Source organism: Arctopsyche grandis, chromosome 11, assembly GCF_051622035.1.
Source record: "Arctopsyche grandis isolate Sample6627 chromosome 11, ASM5162203v2, whole genome shotgun sequence".
NCBI classification, from domain to species: Eukaryota; Metazoa; Arthropoda; class Insecta; order Trichoptera; family Hydropsychidae; genus Arctopsyche; species Arctopsyche grandis.
In genome coordinates, this window is record NC_135365.1 from 18,164,106 (window position 1) to 18,182,979 (window position 18,874).

The 18,874-nt window shown below is 32.7% G+C and overlaps 1 protein-coding gene across 2 annotated transcripts in view; it reads left to right on the plus strand.

Moving 5' to 3' along the window:
• The first annotated feature begins 4,023 nt into the window (after nucleotides 1-4,023).
• LOC143918730 (transient receptor potential-gamma protein-like) overlaps nucleotides 4,024-18,874 on the plus strand; it is a 61,896-nt gene continuing 47,045 nt past the window's right edge. For both annotated transcript variants that reach the window (XM_077440750.1, XM_077440751.1), the window contains exons 1-2: nucleotides 4,024-4,333; nucleotides 14,377-14,531. In XM_077440750.1, coding sequence (XP_077296876.1) covers nucleotides 14,472-14,531 — 60 coding nt within the window. In that variant the 5' untranslated portion in view covers nucleotides 4,024-4,333; nucleotides 14,377-14,471. The remainder of the gene's footprint in view (nucleotides 4,334-14,376; nucleotides 14,532-18,874) is intronic.

Sequence of the window (18,874 nt, forward strand, 5' to 3'; positions counted from 1 at the left end):
ACTATCCAACACTGCAAAGCAACAGCCCGGCACAGCAGTGTACGGAAAATACTACTTCTATTCATACTATACAGCAGCGCGCGTCCAGACAAGTTTTGTCCAAATGCAAGGCAAAATTGGCTTACATATTCATACAAATGTACATACATACATTACAGAGCGCGATGGTACGGTGCAATATAGCTTGCGTCATATCGTCGAGTCAATATTGTAATCAGCAGCGTGGACTAGTGGTTAGCATATTATGCTGTGAGCGGAGTGGTCACGGTTCGATTCCCACGAGTAGCTGTTGGCCAAACTTTGGTTTGTGACTCCAGGTCGATCGTTTCCTTTCAGAGTTTGCCAATTTTTCTGATTTTCTTTGAAACGGTTCCTGTAAATTGGCATCTCCTTTCCAATCTCTCTTGCAAGTCTCACGATATTCAACGTTTTGAGTTTCGTCAATTTCTATAATAAAATACTGCAAAAATTTCTCCATAGATGTCACTGTGGATGATGTTGTTATGAATTTGCATTGTATAAAATGCTTGTATTACTCTATCAGTACACTAATAGCTTTGGAGTGATTTGTAATGACATGTGTACATATAAAAATTAAATAAAATAAATATGACGTTTCCGAAAATATTCATATGCGAATGCGCGCTTTCGTTAGTACGCGTGTACTCGCTACTATGGAATGTGCGTGAGTATTTCCACAGTGACCAAAGAAAACCGGTTTTGCTTGATACGTTATGGTGACGGTGACCGGAAAATGCACTCAAAATAGTTGCACTCTCGAGAAATCGAAACTTTCAAAGATGTTCAAGGAGAACTAACGCAACAGAATTCCACAAAAAAGCGTCAAGGGGTATTTGTATGTTATCCGAGGTTGATAACCTTTTTTTGTGGAAGTCTATTGCGTAAGCTATTTTTGAGCGCCTTTGAAAATTAGGACTTCTCGAAACTGCACCACTATTCAGTGCAATTTAGTGCATTTTTCCGGGAACTTGTGGTGACATGTGCTCCTGTATAATATGAATAGATTTGTCGGTTACTGCTGTTACATTACGAATGTACCAAAGACTTTTCGTGCTGCTGTCTACTTGTAACCGGTGCGCGCTCCTTTGTATTTAAAGCTATGACTCGAATTTAATTTTGATTTCTTCACAGTGACATCTAAAAATATCCTGTGATACTAATGAAATTGAAAAAAGTCGATATTTTTCGTTGGTTTGTGATATATTCAAGAGATAGTGTCAAGGGTTGGCACTGAACACATATAATAAAATAATCGAACCAGTTTCTACAAACGCGAGGTGATTAAGTGGTTAAAAGTGTATAAAAATTAAAAAAAAAGTCAAAATTTCTGAAAAGCAACATGTCATCGTACTATTTTTAGTTGAACACATGACATTCCAGCTTTATTCAAATGTACACCGCTTAGCACAACCTTAACACGTGTGTTTGTTCAGTGTGCGGCTCGCCTGAGGCGATGAAAAAGGTGCCGTTTTAACCCTATACAAACACACCCCCAAGTCACTCCAGTTTTCGAGTTTAGTTTCCAAAAGTTTTCATAAAAAAAAATTAAAAAAAAATAACACCCCGCCCGGGGCACGGTCTGGATTATGTAAATATTCGCACAACGCCCCTTGGAACTGTCTCATTATTTCGGGGGAAAACAATTTGCGCTCTAAGAAGCCTCGCACCCCACTAGATGTGTACCCTTCGTTCGGCATTATTGATGATGGTGTTCCTCCTAGTCGAATTTCGGGTCCGAAACCCGTTAAATTTCAGATTTGCGATATAAACTATAGTTATCCGACGTTACATACATACATTATAAATTTACCACATATAAAATCTATACTTACGTACGTACGTACATAGGTGAGACTCGTATTACGTCGGTAATAAATATATCGCTAATCTAAAATGTATCATTCGATTTTCTCGTTACGGCAAATGTATTTAGATGGGTAATTCGATTGCATGCGATCGTAAAGTGAGCCATGGGCGTGTCGGCTAATAAAATTTTCGAGCACAAAGCGAATCCCATTCCACTACCCATTGATGTATGTAATTTTTGATACAAAATGCTCAAAGTAGCGTACAAATCAATAGAACGCAATCTGACACTCCTATATAATATTAAACATCAACTTCATTACCAAAAAGTCACTTTTCTTAAACAGAGCTCGCTTAGCCACTAGAAGATTTTTATGAATTTTCCATACAGCCAGCTAGAAAATTGTGATTCTTAGAAAATGTTTATTCTATTTTTTAATCCGTCATTATAGCTCACCATCTAATCGTATTATATGATATTGAATATAGATATAATATATGATATTGAACAAATCAAAGTTTCTAAAAAAAATGTCTATCGACTAAGTGATTACTATAATAGTTACACTGGGCAACAAAAAATCACGTTTTTCATCAAGTGTTATATAAATATTTTTTTTTAAAAAGTGAGTTTGGAAATATCTTTAACTCAAAGTGAAATATAAAACTGGCCCCTAATATCTCAAGAAAATAATGTGTAAAAAATATATATATTTTCGAATTTTAAAATTCGTTAGATAATTAATTACACGTAATTTAAAGCAATAAAAATTACAATATATATATATATATATATATATATATATATATATATATATATATATATATATATATATATATATATATATATATATATATACATATGTATATGTATGAACCGCATTCTAAATGCTCTCAAACTACAAAACAAAGCAGTGTGGCTCGGTGGTTGCGTTGATACTAAGAACCGAGAGGTTGCCGTGTTCAATCCCGTGAGCTGACCGCAATTGAAAGGAATTTATTCTCAGTATAATACTAAATGCTGCTGGTCAGACTTGGTATTATTTTCGAGTCTGTCAAATTCGAGTCTGTCTTTATATTGCTGGACAACCGTCTCGTTCTCCAACGAAAGGGTCTCCCAGGCTGTATTCGTTGTGGGAGGGTGGGTGGTGGCCTCATGTTGAGGGATTTGGGGGTCAAATTGTTTGACCTTTAAAGTGGCCTTTGAACTCCAGGTCTATCGTTTCCAATCAGACTTTCCCAATTTATCTGATTTCATTGTTGAAGCAGTTCCTGTATCAAATTGGCAAAAACTATAGGTAATATAGGAGGCGGCAAAGCCGATAGACCCAAGGAGTTTGATTTATACATACGTATATGTAAATTAAGTGATAAAAAAGTAAAATACAATCAAAATGACAATATTCAAATAAAAAATAGAGAGAAAAAAAGTAAATAAGAAGCAGAAACAAGATATTGGGAAAGAAGATATATGTCATCGCTATTTAAATATGATTTCAAAAAAACAATTTATTATCTATAATATAGACCTCTCGCTAATTCCTATACATATATAGTATTTTTGTATTATACTTATACAAACGTCAAACGAGTTGCCAGTAACAAGAATAAAATTTGACGTTTCAGTGAAATCATAACCAGTTACATTTTCCTATTAATTTAAGATTGGGTTGTTACGGTCGCTATTTATTTTTGATACTGGCAACCAATTTGACGTTTGATTTGCCGGGCGAAAACTGAATCTGTCGTGCGAGCTACATATTTTGGAGAGGAGCATTTCTTTAATTTACCAGACCGATAAATGGTACCCATTCTACATATAATGTCAGTGTGGCAAACGTGTAAATAAAATAAGTGCGTACAAATACGACAATAGCTATCGGTTTCTTTCAACCGATTCGATGAATTCTATATACATAACTAATCTGATATTGAATCGAATCAATTCACACTAGATGAGTCCACACGTTGAAACTAACCAGAGATCGGACACACCTCAAAGTGAATCATCCGACGATCCACGGTCAAACTGCAACATCGAACCGTCCAAAGCTACAATCATCACAGATTTCGCGTATAATATATGAGTATATATGTATATGTATATATATATTATATATATTATTGTAACACGTGTGCGCGCACGTCCATGACTCGTTTTAAATGGCGTCATGTGTTTTCCCGCTCCGACGCGGTCCAGTCGTACCGGATATTCGTCGAGTTGGCCGCGCTTGCCACACACCGTTTCCAGACAACATCCCAGTCTCTGGGCGAGATAACCACAAAACCATCCCCTGGCCCGTGCCATCGCCACCATCGTTCGTGGAAATGTGACTCTCCGTAATACGAACGTGACCTAAAGTAATGTCGTACGCGACGCCGATGCAATCGTAGAGTGACACGTGCAATTATAGACGAAGTGATCGAGGGAGAGAGAGGAGTGGTACTCGGTGGCTGACCACGTGGTGGAAAGCTCGAAGGAGCTCGTTCATTATAGCAAAGAATGGTTTGAGACTTTATTTTGTATTATTAAAACATTTCATATTTCATTTCATGACTCGTGCGATACTTAAATGTTGTTGTATATTTGCCTTTCTATTGTATGTAATCTCTATGTACATATGTATGTATATATATATATATATATATATATATATATATATATATATATATATATATATATATATATATCTAATCTATCGTTGGAGCTGAATGTTTAAATCAATTCCTAATGAATATATTGCATTTTCAGAGCGTTATGATGTTTATAATTGTTATTTGCGATTTAAAGTTTGCAATCAATCGGGAAAACTTACTATACATATGTAAAAAAAAACCTTTTATTTTCTACTATAATTTTCCCCCATTAACATTTCAACGTGTGATTTTGGAACGGAATTGATACTTGATTTAATATTATAGTTAAAACTTATTGCTTTTGCACATTATATCAGTGTTTCCCAACCTTTTCTGTAGCACGCCCACTTTGTGCAATGCCTTAAAAATTCCATGCTTTCATTTCAATTTCACCAGATTCTACACATAAATGAAAGCTGCTTTGAATAAAAATGCACAAAGTAGAAACTATATTTAATTTATTTTATTAATTATACTGTCTGTTATACATACATATGTGGTTGATTCATCCATTTGTATTGAGAAGTCGTGTTTCTACATATTTAGCCGTCTCATCTATTCTACTACTAGCAGTATTATTACTCATTGGCATTTCATATTTCCAGCCTTTTTTGAGAAAAACTGATATTAGTGATTCAAAGTAAATCCTTACTTTTAGTATGATTTTTAATCATTTTATTAACTGAATCAAATTGGTTCACAAACAAATAGTATAATATAACAGAAAAATCGAAGGAAAATAGCATGAATTTAACAAAACAATAAAAAACATATATTAAGGATTTTATCATTGCCTCAAAAAAACATCCAAATTGCCGAAAAGTTCTCCCAAATTGGGAAAAACTGCACTATATAATATACTAAATAGGAATGAAATTGCATTGAAATTATCACCATTGCGCTATACTAATAAAAATATCTATACATTCCAAAATATTATAAAATTAACTAGTTTCACTGAATCGCATATTAAATTTATTGATTTTACAATTAAAAGAATCAGTTCAAATTATTATGTAATTTAAAAGTTGATTAATTGCTCTTTCATATTGGTTAGTGATCTTTTAAATTGTATGTATATTAAATTGAAGTGTATTTGCCTATTTAATAACATATGTTTTCCTTATTTGAATATCATCCTAACTATTCAAATATATTACCGATAAATATATTAATATCAAAATTAATGTTCCACGCAAAACATCCATGTTTCTAATCAAAATTTAAACCCAACATAAATTAAAAGTGATTAAACATCTAAATTAAATTTTCAAATGAAATAAATTCAAATCTCTCACGGGATAGTAAAATTTTACTGCATAAAACCATCTCAAAACTTCAACTTGATTTGCAATCTGTAAACAATCAAAACTATAATCAAAACGTCTTGCTCTAATCATTCATTGCATATACAAATTTATTTATGTATGTACTATAGATATAATTTCATTACACAGTACATCATATTAACGGCGAAAACGATAATCGCGTCTGCCAACACAGAATCAATTGATCACATTACGAGCTTTTATAGCTGACATCAATTTAATAAGCTTCTCAACGTGCCAAATACCACTTAGCGTACGTACGTATGACTCAATCCGTATACGATATAAAGATTCATAATTCGACCATAGCGAATCGATTCGCTAAAAAATTAACGCGATGCAATCAGGAAAACTCGCAAAAGTTGCCGTCTCGCTGCGTTTCGGTTTTATTACCGATGAAAAAAGAGAACAAGCCGATTTTCCGGTGCGCTCGTGTTAATAATACTTTTGTATATACAGTTCAAATATGTCCGATACTAAAACAAACATTTTCAACAGCATTAGCACTCTACAAAATTTTGCAGATTCCAATCTGCAACAAACAATAAACGCTTAGCGTTTCCGTTACTTTAAGAATGAGTAATTTCACCACATTTTCATTGAATCAATATACATATAAATAACAGTACACTTTTAATATAAATGTGTCGATAAATTTACGTATTATAGGGTTAAAGCAAAAAAAAACCACGGTGAAACTTTTCCAATATATCTCCCTCAAACGAGGCATCCTCTTCGAATTTCAGAATATTGTCTGGAAACCCTCGGAAGAGGTATCGCTCCCTGAGGCTGTCTTCAGATACACGAAATTATTTCGCAGTCGGTTTTTCTCTCGACAATAAATCGTTCTGACAATAAAATAACACGTTTTACTGCGCTTTTCAATTTGCGCGAATCGCCAACGCGAATTTCAAAACATCTTCATGCCCTCCAAAAACGACCTCAAATCATACGAAGAGTATTTTGACCTTCTATGTATGTATGTATGTACATATATCCTAATACGTCCTATTTAAATTCATTCAATGTCAGGTATATAATACACGAACGATGAACTCATGCCGCATGTACCTAAAATGGCACACAGAAATCTTCTAAACTAAATATTTTTACGAATATGAAAAATAAATCAATAAAAGAACGAGTCTCATACGACGATATTTTCACTCGCTATTTAAAATCCTTCGGCTTTAAGTAAAGCTTTTTTTTTGTCAATACAGCATTTTATATGTTTATTCTGCAATGTAATAGAACACAAGCTTAAAAGACTAGCATTTTTTATATTTAATTATTTGAACATCATATACATATGTACATTCATAATGTACAATATAATTAATATAATTATATTTTACATTATGAATGATTTGAACATCATATACATATGTACATTCATAATGTACAATATAATTAATATAATTGCAATAGGTGCAATATTAATCAAATATATACAAGTGAATACATAATACAGAAATATTTACATACTTAAAATATAAATGGAAAACAATTCAATTTGAAAAACAAAATCACTTGCGGCGCAATTGATACATATGCTAAATACTTTCACGTCACAACGTTTTGCATAAATTAGTGCAGTAATTCGAACGATGACATTTGCATTTAATATAAAAGGACAGTTGCTGATATGGAATTAGTTACCGAGTACGCGTAAAATAAAAAAGTCAAATATAAAGCCGAGTGCTGATATACAGGGGGTGGATAAGTACGGGTCGTCTTTTAATCTAATCTGATGTTGGAGTACGTATTTAGCCGTCAATCTTCCCACTACCTTTTTAATATTTTTTATAGAACTGGAAAAGATTCGCTATTAATTGTATACATGCATGTATGTATGTAAATAGTAATATATACAAATACTAGAGATTTCAAAAACACCGAAATTTGTTACCGCTGTCTATCGACATATTCCACTATAACCGTGATAATATTAATATTAATTATAAGTATATTATATTAATATTAATACCGGTATCAATTACAATTATAATTTATTTCCAATAAAATAAAAATGTATTAATTGCAGGGTGATTTTCGGTTAAACATTGAATATTTTAATATTAATTACAAAATAATGTGTCCTACTACTCCGCGCGAATTTCCGATTAAAAGTATATACATTTTTATCTGCCCCTCGCTTTTGTGTGGAAGGGATGGTTTTAGCTATTAAATATTATATATGTATGTATTCAAATAATTTTCAATTGAAAAAATAGCTTTCCAAAAAAAATCGGAAGGTAACGATGTTGATTTTTGAGTCATTCTTTGACTTATCTATACAAACTAGAAACGTTTTCTTTTAAATTGAAAACAATTCAACTAACATAAAAGTGAAATTATTATATTACGGTACTAAGGGGAGTATATTTTATACTACCGGTATTATTGAAGATCGAATTTTGTCCAAAAACCGTAATCCATAATACTGGTAGTACCAGTATTCCGATGCCCAATTTATACATATGTACATACATATATGCATATGTACATATGTATATTGGATGCAAAAAAAATAGAATGAAATGCGAAAAAAATGCATCACACATTCTGCACCTAAAAATTTTAACATACATATGTACATATATATGTATGTACATATACATAATAAACATACATTTGTAGTACATATGTATACATGGCTCGTTTATTCACGAGTATTGCATGTAAATATTTAGCATTTGTTATTTTTAAAATTTACTCTCAATTTCAATTTTAAATAAACTGCAAACCACCGCTCTCCAGGAAAAACGCTTTTATTTTCCCAGTAGCGAACTCTAGTTTGCGCTAAAACGGCCTTTTCACTCGTTGCACTGCAGCAGCCGTCGTTTAAAACTTTATACAACTGAAAGAAACTCCACAGAAACTTCGCTGTTAACAGAACTGAAAACTTCGCAATATCTTTTTATAACCAAAAAAAAAATTTATTAACCCATTATACGATTTAAAAAATTGACTGAATAAAAATCCACCACGAGAACTGAACTTCCTGAAAATTGTTTACTTGACCGATTTCCGCATCTTCGATATCAAAGTATTAATTAAAAATCGTTATGATATATCGCGCATCGATGACGAAATGTTTTAACGAGCTGTATCCGCCGTAACGTGCACTTTCCCAGCATCCTGCTAAACACACCGACACTATAAATTTCCTCGGAAAATTTCAAAACGCTACCGACATTATATATTATATATATTATTCCTTCGCAAAATGGCACTCGATGAGCGATCGTCTCAAGTGTTCATCAATCAAATCATCTTGACGCAACACCCGAGATAAAATTAGCATGCACTTTTGCAAATCACGTTGCTTAGTGATACTTAAGAAAAAGACGACCCTCCCCGAAACACGAAAAAAAGTGACTCTTGTATTATAATAAATTGACCGTATAAATTCCATACGCCATTAAAAAACGTGATCGTGCATAAAAATAAACGTTGATCTTACTAGATGAAGACATTTTTAATTTTTCTTTTCTTCGAATTTAACCCTTTGCGGCGCTACATTGATATATTATTCCCATTGCAAATTATTTAATTCGACATGTCGTGCAAAACTTTATCACATTTCAACTTTCGGTTCACATATATTTTATTTAGAATAAATTTGAAGCTTATCAGCCACACCTCCAAACCGGATAATCCGATAGCTTTTCCCGACGCAGTTTTCATCGCGGCCTTTAATTGAAAACGTTACGTTTCCGGTCCGTATTTATCGTCGGTGCGTCCGTCCATCCGTGGATGAGCCATTTTACAAACCGCAAAACAAAAACTCGCATATCGCTTTTCAGACGTGTGCCAACCACTTGTGCAAAAGAGGCTTTGGCGCTTAGAATGAAAGGGTGCTTTAAACCCTTTTTTTATTTCTCATTTTCCGCGCCCCGATCCCTGAGATGGAATCTTTTTATGGGACGCCATAAAGGCATTGTTACTTTAATTATTTCACTTTAGCACACAAACACAAACGCAAACTCAAACCCAGATAGGTGTTCTATTGTCGAAATCTGTACACTGTACACTATTGTCGAAAGCTGTACACAGAAAAACTGTACACTATACACAAATAAATTTAACGTCCTTGATTATAATAATAATACTCATACATATTTGTTATCTTGGATTTACATAATTATATGTAACTAGTGTTTTTACCCGGCTTCGCTCGGTATTTGTAATATAAACAGCTTAAACATGGCAAAACAATCTACATAATAGTGAACATTCATTCGTTTTTTATTAAATTTATTATTTAATATTTAACGATTTTGATATCGTCGTCATATAAACTTTGAATTTTATTCGATGTTCGCAACAAACCTTACACACGTAGTTATATAGTAACGAAGTCTCTTTCGAAATTGTATATTAGATATATGAAATATACATTAAAAAAAGTAATGGAATTGAAGGGACTTTTAGATGAACTAGCATACATATGCACATATGTATGTATGTACATATGTATATGTATACATACCAAACATATAAATTATCGAAACGTTAGTTGAATATTACGCAACATTAAGAGAAAAAATCAAACATGGCTAATATGACGAATAGTTGAAGTAAAATGTGCTATTTAACCACCAACATTTTAAGCTCAGTGGTTAGCGTGTAATGCTTTCAACTAAGGGACTACGGGTTCAATCTCTGGCCCGGTGTTGCAGGCCAGACCTTGTATATATTTGACTCCAGGCAGATCGTTTCGTATCACAGTTTGTCAATTTATCTAATTTCATTGTTGAAATGATTCCACCAAAATTAGCAACTTATTCCCGTTCCTCACAAAATTTGAGTTTATAGAATCTCAGATCTGTTGATTTATTATACATATGTAAATATGCAACCCACCTACATACTCTATGTAGAAATGTATATATTTCCCGCAAAAAATGTATTTGTATTTGTAAAATATTTGGAATTGTATAAAAAAATGAATTTCCTGTAATAAAATAAAAGTAACTAGAAAAATGAATGGAAAATTGTCATTTGTAGATGTGCTATTTATATATCCAAAGAAATGAAACTAAAATTACATATTCAAACATATGTAAATATGTAAAAGGATGCAGAGGAAAAGACAAATATACACTATCAAAACTGGTCAGTTACCGTATACAAGAAAGAGACTAAGGAAACATTGGCTGGAGTAGCCATATTTAAAAAAATCGAAAACTTGAATAGAACATTTGAAATAAAAAAAATAAACATAAACATATTTTAAATTATATAAAAATATCGTTATTAAGTTAGCTTTCAAACAAGCTCTGCTGTAATTTTTTTTCTTTGATGATCTTAACAAGATCCTACACTTTTCTCATTTAAAGGTCTATTCGTTTTAACACAACAGCAAGTAGACAAAGTCTTCTTTGTTACATCCTATTAACAAGATTTGACGCTTAAACTGTAAAACATACATATGTATATCTACGTTTATTCAAAGATACATACATATGCACATACAAAGTATTTATTTTATTCGATTCGAATCGTTAGTTGGTCATGGGATATTATTCCATACATACATATTTGATCGTTATTCGCAAAATATTTTTATTCGGCCCGCAGAAATGGTTTTTGTATACATATTAAACGCTTTGTTTGCAAAATAACGTACAAACGGTCAACATGTGGCCTCAATCGTTACTTTTTTTGTTTACGTAAAGACTGTGGGAGATGAAAAGAAACAAAGAAAAGAAGAGTAAAAACGGGGAATAATACACGAATGAAGAAATTACTGAATTGATAGGTCATTGAATGAAAGATAATTAACCCAAAAAATTGTTCATTTCCGACGGCTACATATATTGTATAAAGATGTAAACAGTTTGAAAACAAGATTAAATTTTCCATTTGACATTATAATACAATCGTATAATTTTCTCGGTGTTTTTCTATTAATATTTACCATTATTTGACCGTACATACAAACATTTAATAAATGGAATCCATGTATTTGTTCGGATTCATTTTTCATTTATCTGTTTATAACATCTCAGTTACCTGGCTTCCGAATGAAGCCTTTATCATCTTCCTTCCTAAATATAAACTCCAATGTATATACATACATACATACATATATAGCTTACACATACATACTTTGCAAGTGGTTTGTGTGCATACGTACATACATACATACATACATATGTACTTTGTAATTTAGCTACGATTACGTCACGAAAACAACGTACGTCAAATCAAAACAATCCTTACACGTGAATAATAAATACACATTATAGAAACAAATGTTATGTTATCCGATCTCAGCGATACAAAAATAACACGAGTAATTCAAATCCAGATTAGTTTGAGCCCGTGTTGGTAAATGTGTAATAACTAGAGTACGGATAGCCAAGGTGCCGCTCATTGTTCAATTGTTGTAAATGCTTTATAAAAAAGGTTCGGCAAACCTTTAACAATGCATTTACAAATTTGAACAATGAACGGCACCTTGGTTATCCGGGCTTTAGTAATAACACAACACGTTTCACTGGCGCAAATGCTCGTCTTACTCTAACATTGTTTTGGGTGACCATATTTCTTTAATGTACTCAAAACGGGACGCTCCGCAAAAAAATTGTCCTCCTCTGTATAAAAAAAGTGTTGCAAGTCCAAAAAAATTATAATTTTTCCCCCAATTAATATTCTTAATTAATGTACAATTCTTGTGCACAAGGAAAATATGTAGAAACGAGATAAAAAAATTTAAATAATAAATGCTTCATGTTCATGCTTCGTATACTGGGTTTTTTTCTAAACGTGTAAAATTAACAAATAAAATAACTATAAATTTTCCAAAAAGATATTCTCGGTTCTTTTAATTGCAAAAATTATGTGAATTAAGAACTGAAATTTTTTTTTTTTAATTTTCACTTCTTATTTTGTTAAGTAATACAATTTTTACCAGAACGTACATTTATATAAAAGCAGAAAATGAAAAAAGATAAAAATTTAAATTAAATCTACGTAATATTGTATTTTCAAGTATAATAATAGCAAAAAGCGATATTTTTTTTCAGAAACGTGTAAAATGAATCAGGTCACATAATATTTAAACGCTACTTTAAAATGAATATATTGGGTGTAAATATATATTTATATAACAATATTTGTGTTTGGGAAGCAAATTAATTTGGAAAAATATGGAAATAAAAACAATATCGAAAAAAAATTTCAATTCTTCTGTACATCAGTGGACGGATAAAACGGGACAAATCGAACAATTTTACGAAAATGACGGGTTGAATACAAAGTGCGTAAAAATGGTACTGTTTCAGCCAAACAGAACGCACGGTCACCCTATATAGCGCCCATTGCCTTTGATGGAAGACTGATTTATCGTTTGAATTTCAATTAAAATTTTTATTGCGTAATAATTTATCTATGCTATAACTACATATATGTACATATAAGTGTATCTTAATATGTAATTATAGATATGTACATATGTACCCAATTTTCTGTGGCGATTTATTAATTTTCACATTATTAACGGAAATAAGACTGGATTAAATTGGATTAAATTTCGAACAAAACTAAAAATTCATCCGATTTTAACAAGCTTTTTTTCGATTACGATTATGTATAGTAGGTGTATGTTTGTATATCGATGGTTGAAAATAATGGAATAATCTACTGCAGGTATCGGCAACCTATGAGCCGCGGGTCACTAGTGACTCATTTGACAATTTCATGTGACCCACTTGGGTTAACTGGTATGACTAGAATTTCTTTTCGTATAATTAGTACCAATAATAATAAGAAAATTTATTTGCAGACATCTACGCAACAGCTTGAGGATGTAATGAAAAAAATAATTAAGATTGTAAACAAAATAGTGCTAAACAATAAAACAAGCGCTTCAAAGATATTTTGGAAGAAATTTAATTTAAATATGGCGATTTTCTGTTTCATTAATTAAAGTAAAAGTTGTTAATAGATTTGTAGAGTGCTTTAATGACAAATATTTCTTAACGATCTTGAACTCAATGATAAACTGATTGTTCTTAACAGACATAATGAACCATTATAATGATTTTAACGAATGACTCCAAGTAAATAACAACACAATTTTAAAATGTATTAGGAATTGAAGAGTTATTGTCTCCATAAAATTTGTCTTATTCACTAAAGACGTTTTTAAAATGAAAATTCCCACTGACTAGAAATATCATCTTAATTGTCAGAATTTAGTTGATTTTTACGCCTTATCTACCGTCTCCTAATTCTTGGTTTTATCTGAGAATATTTATCCCTTACAATATTTGGCAACACCAAATATATTACCCGACCATCACAATTACGTATGTATGTATGTACATATAATCCATTCCCAATACGTTCTGATATATTTTCGCTCCAGAAGCCATTGGTGATAAAAACCATTGCTAATACAACATGTCATAGAGTTAATACAAATACATATTGAAATCGAGCATTCCAACCATTTGAAATATAATAACTCGATTCTAGTACATACATACATACCTATAAATGAAACTGTTATTTGTGTGATATTTTTCTATGTACTTTTTATGTGACTAAAATTTGACGTTTGCGGTTTCAGAGAGCGCGGGGGAGGATGAAGAAGAAGCGACGTCGCTAGCTGGGGGCGACGGGGGCGCAGCCGGGGGGCGACGCCCCTCCACCTGTCGTCTCGACATGCCTCAACTCCTCAGCCACCACCCCAACGAGCACAGGCCCGACGACAAGAAGGTCAAGGTACGAATCTCGACCCCACTCATCGCCACTCATCACACACACACACACACACACACACACACACACACACACACACATCACTGATACGAAAAAACCTTAAATATTTGGTTCCAGGCAACTCGGTTTTATCGAGGAATACAAATATTTTCCCGCGATTCGATTTAACCGATACACAATTTCAAACCGAATATCGGTTTTTCTTTTAAACCCGTTCAAATTTTCAAAGCCATGCCGACTTTTATTCGACCAAAAAAGTCATATGTTTATACATACATATGAAGCGGTGAACTATCCCTAAATATCCATATGAGAATAGTGACATGCTATTCGGTACACCACTACAAAATATAAGCATTCTAAATGTGGATCTACAGGCGAATGCTACGTATAAATTGGACAGACAAAGTCGCAAATGAGTGTGTTTTATCTTGAATGAATAGCCAGCAATAAAACTCAGTGGTTAGCGAAACTGCCATCAACTGAGGGGTCATGGGTTCAATCCCTAGCCCGGTGCTTTTCGTCAGACCTTGGATATATGAGGCTTAAGGTCGATCGCTTCCAATTAGAGTTTGCAGATTTATCTGATTTCATTATTTAAACGGTTCAAATTGGCAACCTATCCTCATTTATCACCATTATTTTAATATAATTTGAAATTTATAATAAATTGTTATATATAGCTCGGACGTTAAGCTTCTGCTTACCGTCAAGAAGGTGCCGGGTTCTATCCCTGAATGAAAATGAATTTTTCAGAGTATGCTGTTGGTCAGACCTGGATTTGTGACTCCAGGTTGATCGTTTCCTATCAGAGTTTGCCAATTTTCTCTGATTTCATTGTTGAAACGGTTCCCGGAAAAAAAAATTGGCTAAAAATCCTTCCTACCTACTATGTCACCACTATTTGAAAAATTTGTACAATTCATAGATGTCTCGTTAATTTGCGAGTTTTTTCAGTGTCTCGCAATTCAACGACTTATAATAAAAATGCTGTATTTGTATTTGTAATTGGCCAGGAAGGCGCATTGGGATTTACCTGTAAGGCCTTCCTGGTATATATGTAAAATAAAATAAATACATTCAGACCGTAGGTGTCGCCTCGGGCCGAAGCCCATAAAGGCACCATGGTAAATATAATTTTTTTAAAAACCAAAAAAATTCCATCAAGATACGAGGAATCAAATAATTTGATACCGTAATGCGACACCCTGAAACATATCAACTCTTGCATCTCATTATCCAGGGGGAAATCTGAGAAAGAAAAAGCCCCGGAAGAACGTCCTGAACGAACACTTGCGTTGAAATGAATGACGTCAACGTCAGATGCGCTGCGCGGGAGAGTACACACGTACACACATCCACGAAGACACACATTCAGTTCAAGATCAATATGAGGACATACTTTCAGTTTAATACATCATAAACGATCATAATTTTGCCAATTCACATTCACTTGTGAAACCATTGTACTTTCAAATGTACAACTATAGGTTTCCTGTATTTTCAAATCTTTAGAATCTCATACTTAATGAATTGAATAAGGTCAATTTAACTTTAGAATAAAGAACAGGATATTTATAGATCATCGTTATTAATTCAGGGGCTCATTAATGATTTTAGTAATTTTCGAGAAAATAGTTTGGATGAAATTTTTGTAAAGGTTACACTGAACTTTGCACTAAATTGAATATAAACCCAAATCAAAATAAAAAAAAATCTTATTATAAAACGAGGTGAATTGGCCGAAAACGAATCACTAACTTAAAATTTAGTAAAAAACTCATTGTTAAAATATCATTGATACTATTAATATAATAAAGCAATTAAAAGAAAGATTTCAATGTATTCAACAAGTGGCAAAAGAATTTTAATTTTGCCAAGGGCGCCAAAAACATCGCTACAGCTTTTACTACATATATGTATTCACGGCTTATACTACATTTATATATAACATATAACTCTATTTTAATCCGTGTATCAACTCTTTTCCGAAGCCACCCGTTGAAATCAACAAGCACAACATTAGTAAAGAAATAAAAACAACAACATTAAAAAAATTGAGTCGAGTGTGGAAAAATGCACAAACTGTGCCCATAACTTTACCCCCATCCTGCATTTGTACATTTGCGACATTTCAACTAAGCATTCTATTATATGTGGATTAAACCCAATTCTCGTTTCACCACAACATGTTCCTCGGCAAATAGACATACATACACGTCTACATACACATGTACGTACATACATACTTTCATAAGTTCGAATTCTTGGATGATGTGCGCGACGTTTCACGTGTCACAACGACATGTCACACAAGTGAAGCATTATCGATAAGCTTCACTCCCGTGACAGCTCCACTTCGCATCGCCTAGTGATTAAAACTAAATCCTCGGAAACGCGTGTCACTACATACATACATACATCATTTGGCATACATTTTAATACACTCGTACGTATTTACATAATATTTATGACATTTTTACAGTCTATCCGAGTATTATATTCCTCGCCGATCTTTCTTTCTTCTTTTTTTTTCCTTGTGCTTTTTCGAGTGAGGTTAATCGAATCAAGCCCCATTTCGGCTTGGATATATTTGGAAAAATACGACGCGTATGGATAAAGCGGCGATTCTCAGATTGAACCACATTCTTCCAATTTTCCGAGGCCGCTTTACAACCCCTCGAGAGAAAATTAGATTTTTCCACCCCTTTCTTGCGACAAAGCCTCAGATTGTCTTCGCAAAACAGACGTCGGGTAAAGAGGTGTTCCAATATATTTTTGTTTTTCGCATGTTACTATCGGTGACTTACAACTCCCAAAGCTAACATATCCGATTCTTGGAAAAATAATTATATCTTTATAAAATTACTGTGACTTATGTGATGTCAATATCTAATACAATTTAATCATATTTTAAATCCATGTTGTGACGCTACATATGTTGACTCTTACCATAGACATTTACTATACTAAGATATCGTAACGTGCGGATTAGATGATCGGTACTTGCTGACCAATAGATGACCAGCACTAATCATCCAATCGGCGATCGGAACTCAACGGCCAATGAGCGAACTGCGCCCAACAACCAATGAGGTCTCGTGACTAATTGACCAATAGATCCCACTGTACATTTAGTATAAAAAATCGATTTATTAGAAGTTGTCAGTTTGAGATGTGAACAAAAAATTATTATGTATTAACTGTGTATTTCACTCGGATCTGGAAACATAACACACACAACAATAATATACATAATATGCAACAGTTTACAAAACAAACATTACCAACCAATTTATATACACACATACATATATATTTCAAATCTGCAAATCTTCTACCAATTTTTATAAGCATCATTCTTGCTCTATTCAACGATATATAATAGATAATCTCGGATTTCTACCGAGTTTAAGGCGACATATTTTCGTGTCGCTGCCACTAGAGATTGCAATCGCCAAAATTTCAGCATCGGTAAATACCTATAAATTTTTAATTTTACCGGTAATTACCGGAAACTATTGTATCACGAATTAATTGCACATATATAAAGGTATATAATTACATAATATGACAACAAAAATCGATGCAAATGGCTTAGGTTCCCTGGAATTTGTCTATTTTCAGTATTTATAAAGGTAGCTATTTCAAATTTATACATTCACTGGCAACACAGACCAACCAAATCGTATTAAATGTGATCAGACGGTTGTTTCAATTATGATCGCACTTTCAAATGGTTCAAACTTCAAATAAATATATATGATCGGTTACAAATAATAAAAAAAATGTATTTATAACACTAATTTACTTAAATGCAAATGTATGACATATTCACCTGAGATTCATTTTTTATTATTTGTGATTCAATCTAGAATAACATTTTTAGGACAAATAGCCACATAGAGATGTACACCTTATCCACGAAAAACTATTTTTTTTTATTTTTTTTTTTACTTACGGTATACCGGTATTAGGAAAAAGCATTTACCGTTTACCGGTTTATAAAATTTGATGGTAAAATGCGATCCCTAGCTGCTACCGCTATTATATTTGTATGTAAAATATGTAATATACGAATAGACGTAATTTTTATTTATTTTATTTTACATAGATACCGGGAAGGCCTACCAGATATATGTATGTATATATATACCAGAAAAGCCTAACAAGTAGACCGCCATTGGGCCTTCCTAGACAATCAATTACAAACATTACATAAATCGCTGTATTACGAGAGACTGAAGAACACGAAATTAATAATTAATTAATCTATAGAGACATCTGTAGATTAAGACTTGTACATACTTTTTTACATATTGAACATAAATCAAATTCAGATATTT